The sequence below is a fragment of the Panthera pardus genome, unplaced genomic scaffold (assembly GCF_024362965.1).
Source record: "Panthera pardus isolate Hobbes unplaced genomic scaffold, ASM2436296v1 HiC_scaffold_25, whole genome shotgun sequence".
Lineage (NCBI taxonomy): Eukaryota > Metazoa > Chordata > Mammalia > Carnivora > Felidae > Panthera > Panthera pardus.
Window position 1 is genome coordinate 47782798 of NW_026526821.1, and position 5873 is coordinate 47788670.

Genomic DNA, 5873 nt, shown 5'->3' on the forward strand with positions numbered 1-5873 from the left:
CCACCACCCCCTTGACCCTTTACCCTCTGAAGGGAACTAACCAGTGGAACATCAGACAACAACGTGGGGCCAAGTGGGAGCAGGCAGACCTTCTCACAGAGAGGGTTAGAAAAATAAATAACCTTGACAGCTGACACTCACTGAGTGCTGATGATGGCCAGGTACTCCCCTAGCTACCATAGGTATGCCAAGGTAATGGGTCCTCATGGCGCCTTACCAAATAATTACTACCATTACACCCACTTTCCAGATGTGGAAACAGGCACAAAGAGATGGAGGGGCTTGCCTAAGGCTGCATATCTGGGAGGAGGTGAAGCCGTATTTGAACCAGGCAGCCTAGTTTCAAGGTCAAGATGCCACAGTGCCGAGCCTACCTGCCCTGTGTGTACCTAGAATGCACCAGTGTGCCCTCTCTGCTTGCCGCTGCAGCAGTCCTGGCACAAACATGCAGCTCTTGCTTGTGCTGTTCCAAATGCTCCAAAGGCTCTTTGTGTAAACCTCACAGACCTGGACCCCCAGGCCACCCTCTGTCATGGTAAGGAAGCCATGCAGACCCCAACTCTGACCCTGACAGTTGCTTATACACACTCCCAGCTTCTCCACCTCCTCAGATGACGGCCCTAGGCCTCCTCCAGGCACACAAGGCATACCTTATCATCACCCACTACATTCTGCTCCCCTGCCAGGCATCCAGTGCTGCTGCCACTTCGTACTCCATTCCCCAGGCCCCCAGCAGCATCTGCTCTGCCAGCTTCTCTCTCTGAAGTACACCTTCATCCTCACTATCATGCTCTTTGTCTCCTTCTTTGCCACCACCCTTCCCCTGTGATCCCAGGCACTTTCCAGTATGTTTCCAATGTGGGGCAGTGGTGAAAATATAAGCCTTCCAAGGCCCTGCACACAGTAGGCCATCATCCCATACTAAGACAACATATGCAACCATGCTTCGCAGGGGACTCATACTCTCCACTAGCATTTGTTGAATGAATGAATGAATGAATGATCAGTCTCCCTGACTTCTGGACTCCAGAAATGCTGGGTTTGGGTGTCCCCAGTGCTACATGCAGCACACTCATAATGTGGGCTGTTTTCTAAAACCGCAGAAAACAGCAATACATATTTACCTTATTAAATGCTAGCTTGGTTTGCTGTGAATTGTATGTCTGCATGAGGGGAGAGAGGGCAGAGCCAAGAAAGGTTAGGAGAAAAACTCTCCAAAGTAGAGGTGGGAAAGATCCCAAGGGCTCACGTGTTAGGCAAGACACCAGGAAATATTCAGAGATGAGAGGGGGCTGGGCATTAAATGGACAGAGAGAATGATGGTAGAGGGGTATCCAGGCGTGCAGAACAGCTGTGGGACACCTCCCCTATTGGGCCTTGAGGGGAATCATTTAAAGATTTCCCCCAGTGTCCAGGACTAAAAAGAAAAGCCCCTGTACTTCTCCCCCCACCCAAATCTTGGGTTTCTGTCACCCCCCCAAACACCTGCACCCTAGAATGACAAAGCCACCATCTCTTTCCCCATAAGAATCTCTCCCTTAGAGACAATGAGGAAAATGAGAGCATAGGAAAGAACAGACTACTGTAAAGAGTGTCCATAAAGGGGAGGAGGGTTGCTAAGACAAATCTTTTATTATTTTTTAATTTTTTTTTAAGACAAATCTTTTAAAGGAACCATTTGGGTGGCAGAAACTAGGGACAGAGATTAGACTCAGCCACTATGTTGCACAGGGGCTGATCACCGGTCCCTCCCCTCTCCCCCCCCCCCACCAAATCCTGGATAAATGGCAGTCAGACCTCTGACAGGTCACCTCTAGCTGGCCTTAATCATCCCGACACCCTCCCCTCCGCAGCTGCTCCAGCCATCCAGCATAGGAGATGGGACCCCACCTCTGGCACTGGGTAGCCACTTCCAGATGCATCAAAGACATTTCAGGAGTGTGCTGAAGGGAGGCTCAAGGAGGCCACTGGCCTGCAGAGGTGGTGTTCCAAAGGGCCAGCATTTCCCTGCCGATTATCTTCCAAGACAAATCCCCACTTCACTAATTGTGCTGTGCCCTGTGCCTGACCAGTAGGGCCAGGGTTGTGACACTGCCTGCTGGATCCCCAGACCCGGACTGTAGCCCAGAATCATCCAGCTCAAGGGTGTCAACTTGCACTCTCTGGAGTTTGGGAGAAGGAGGGAATCCAGCCCCGGACACCGACCTTTCCAGAGCACCCTTTCCCAGGCACCTTTCAGAGACCTCAGTGGAGACGCCTCAGAAGTCAGCCAGCTTGGCATAGGCTTTGCGGCGTCTGGCTCTGGGGCTAGCTGCCGCTGTCGGTGCTGCCCCGCGCGATGAGCATCGGACGCAGAGGCTGGCCTTCTTTTGTGGCATCTCTCCTCCTCTGTGGATCCTCCTCAGTGCCTCCTCCTCTGGCATCTCCGTTCCCGGCGCCCACCCACCTCCATCCTACAGAAATCTCACTGAAAAGGTCCTGGGATTTGCGATTGCGCGGAGTGAAGGGAGGGGGCGACTGGGACCCGGGCAGACCGGGAATTCACAGCGACGCTTTTGGGAGCTTCAGGTTCCGCTTCTAGGAAATGAGTTTAATGATGGGACAGACCCTGCAGGTCTTCGAGAAGATCATAGGGGCAGGGGGGCGCGGTGGAGAGGGGGAGGATGCCAAGCGCCCGGCTAAGGGCTCTGCACGGTCAGCATAGTCGCTACCACCCCAGGGCCGCGTTACCCAAACGGAGGACTCTGGGACCCCTAGCCCCGCGGCTGCAGAGGGCAGAGCAGGGGCGTGGGAGGCCAAAGGTCAGACAAGACAGGATCTGAGGTGAGCAGCTGAGGGGGCGGGAGGTCCAGCTGGGGCTCTGGACGACCTGTGGCGGGGTTGGATCCCAGGCGGGGGCGCGGAGGTGGGCAGGCCGGGCGGGGCGCGCGGGCGCTGGGACTGGGGTGCGGAGGGCGCGCGGCGCGGGATTGGCGGGCGCTCCCCGCGGGGCCCACCGCAGGCTTTTCAGGCGGAGCAGGCAGAGGCGCACGCACCTGCACCGGAGTCCCAGGGCAAGTACTCTCCACCGCGCTCCCGCCGCCCCGGACGGGCACCCCTGGGCATGAGCGCCCCCCCGACGCTGCCCCCAGAGGGCGAGGAAGAGCTCGAGACAGCCTGGTCCCCTGCGGTCAACGCCAGCTGCGCCCCTGCTGAGAAGGAGGCAGCGGCGGGGACCGGGGACGCAGGGGCACCGGGCATGGTCGCCATCCAGTGCATCTACGCGCTGGTGTGCTTGGTGGGCCTGGTGGGCAACGCCCTGGTCATCTTCGTGATCCTCCGCTACGCCAAGATGAAGACGGCCACCAACATCTACCTGCTCAACCTGGCCATCGCGGACGAGCTCTTCATGTTGAGCGTGCCCTTCGTGGCCTCGTCAGCCGCCCTGCGCCACTGGCCCTTCGGGTCTGTGCTGTGCCGCGCGGTGCTCAGTGTGGACGGCCTCAACATGTTCACCAGCGTCTTCTGTCTGACGGTGCTCAGCGTGGACCGCTACATCGCCGTGGTGCACCCTCTGCGCGCCGCCACCTACCGGAGGCCCAGCGTGGCCAAGCTCATCAACTTGGGCGTGTGGCTGGCATCCTTGCTGGTCACCCTGCCCATCGCCATCTTCGCTGACACCAAGCCGGCTCGGGGCGGCCAAGCCGTGGCCTGCAACCTGCATTGGCCGCACCCGGCCTGGTCGGCGGTCTTTGTGATCTATACTTTCCTGCTGGGCTTCCTGCTGCCCGTTCTGGCCATCGGCCTGTGCTACCTGCTCATCGTGGGCAAGATGCGGGCGGTGGCACTGAGGGCCGGCTGGCAGCAGCGCAGGCGCTCAGAAAAGAAGATCACGCGGCTGGTGCTGACGGTGGTAGCCGTCTTTGTGCTCTGCTGGATGCCTTTCTACGTGGTGCAGCTGCTAAACCTGTTCGTGACCAGCCTTGATGCCACAGTCAACCATGTGTCCCTCATCCTCAGCTACGCCAACAGCTGTGCCAACCCTATCCTCTATGGCTTCCTCTCAGACAACTTCCGCCGTTCCTTCCAGCGGGTTCTCTGCCTGCGCTGCTGCCTCTTGGATGTCGCAGGTGGTGCTGAGGAAGAGCCCCTGGACTACTATGCCACTGCCGTCAAGAGTAGAGGTGGGGCAGGATGGATATGCCCCCCACTCCCCTGTCAGCAGGAGCCCTTACGACCAGAACCCAGCCGCAAGCCAGTCCCTCTCACCAGGACCACCACCTTCTGAAGAGCCCTTTCACCTCCTCCCCAGCCTGGCCACCTGTAAGGGAGTCTGTGCTACCCTGACACCCCAGCAGACTGCCTGTCCTAGATGCTCATCTAAGAGCCACCACCTGTTCCCACCACAGCCACAGCCACCTTTTCCCAGCAGTCTATGGGTCAGCCCCAAGAGCATCAAAGCTCCTTTCCTTTGTTCTGTCCTCAGGACTCTGGTTTCTAGGGGGGGGTACCTCCATGGGGGTAGGACTCCTCTGACCACCAGTCCATGATGTTAATTATTCCTGGATCTTTGACTAGTTTCTGAGGGGTGGGAAGCAGGGGGATGCCAGGCAGGAATGGCCATCTGCATGTGACGTGTTACAGAATCTCTGCCTTGGAGAGGGCTGTCCAGAGGGTGGAGGCAGCCTGTGCCCTTGGTCTCTGCAGACTCTGCCTGTGGTGGAGACATAGCATGTTCGAAAAGGGAAGGGAGGAAGGAAGATGCCTCCAAGCACACCATTGGCTTCCATTCCTGGGATCTTTTCTAACTGAAATTGATGCATGACAGCCTGGGGCACCTCCAGGCCCAGTGCCTGCTTGCAGTCAGAAATGTCACTCCAGTTTTCTGGGGCTAGCAGCAGGCTTCCTGTGAGTAGGAAAGGTTTGGAAAGTCATGATCTGGGATTTGTTATGAGGCACAAAACCAGGTCAGTAATAATAATAATAATAATAATAAAGCAGAAAGGATGAATCTCATCTAGCTCCTATGGTGTGATTTTTTGCCTTGACCCTTTGTCATGAGAACATGAGACCTCATTAAATTGACCAGTTTATACCGCAGTGGTGAGTGGGAGGGAACTGGAGGTGGGAGGGAAGAGACCAGAGAATGCAGATGGAAATCAGCCCAGATTTTGGATAGAGGAGGCAGCTCTGTCACCCACTGTTAAAAAAAAAAAAAATCGCAATTCAGTAAAACACCAGCCAGATGTACATAATAAACATATCTAGGCTGAACATGGTAAACAGCTGTAACTTCTTGCCTAATGTTAACCCAAGGATAAATTAGCTTTTCCCAAAGGAAAAAGTCAGCTTATGAGAGCTTTAATCCTGTTTTCTGTGAATAAATCCTTGCAATGCTTCTGTAGGGGCCTGGAGTGAAAACATGCAATTAAACATATGTGAACAGCTGTATGGGAGACTCCACCTGGCTGAGCAAAGCAAAACACCCTTCTGGGTTTGGCCGGCCCATCGCGGTGCAGAAAGGAAGATACTCAGGGAGGGTGGTGAGGACAGCTGGAGAGAGAGCCCCTCTGCTCTTCAAATGGGGTCAGCCTTGCAGCTTCCTAGCAGGAGGGCTTCAAGAGAAAACACAAGGGACCTGCCAGCCTAGCAGAACTTGCCTGACTTGAGCCTTTTGGGGCAGTCAGCAGGCATCCCAAGGTGGGCACAGAGGGCTTCTAGGAGGCTAAAGAAGATTGAGGAGGGCAGAGCAAGGCCCAGGGAGATGCTCTGCTTCCACCATGGGCAGGGGCTCCTCTCTGAGGAGGAAACAGAACAGGGCTCTTCCCTGAAGTGTTAGGGCCAAAACCAGAGTCTTACTTGATATGAGCAGGTGCCTGGTGTATGAGAACCAG

At 55.9% G+C, this 5873-nt stretch overlaps 1 protein-coding gene across 1 annotated transcript; it reads left to right on the forward strand.

Annotated features, from left to right (window-relative positions):
- Positions 1 to 2144: 2144 nt before the first annotated feature.
- Positions 2145 to 4995, forward strand: SSTR4 (somatostatin receptor 4). The gene is made up of 2 exons (XM_019462364.2): positions 2145 to 2823; positions 3020 to 4995. The coding sequence occupies exon 2, from the start codon at positions 3104 to 3106 to the stop codon at positions 4265 to 4267; it is 1164 nt and encodes a 387-aa protein (XP_019317909.2). The 5' UTR covers positions 2145 to 2823; positions 3020 to 3103; the 3' UTR covers positions 4268 to 4995.
- The last annotated feature ends 878 nt before the right edge of the window (positions 4996 to 5873 follow it).

Coding starts and splice junctions, on each gene's coding strand:
- SSTR4 (XM_019462364.2), top strand. CDS start 3,104: ATGAGCGCCCCCCCGACGCTGCCCCCAGAGGGCGAGGAAGAGCTCGAG.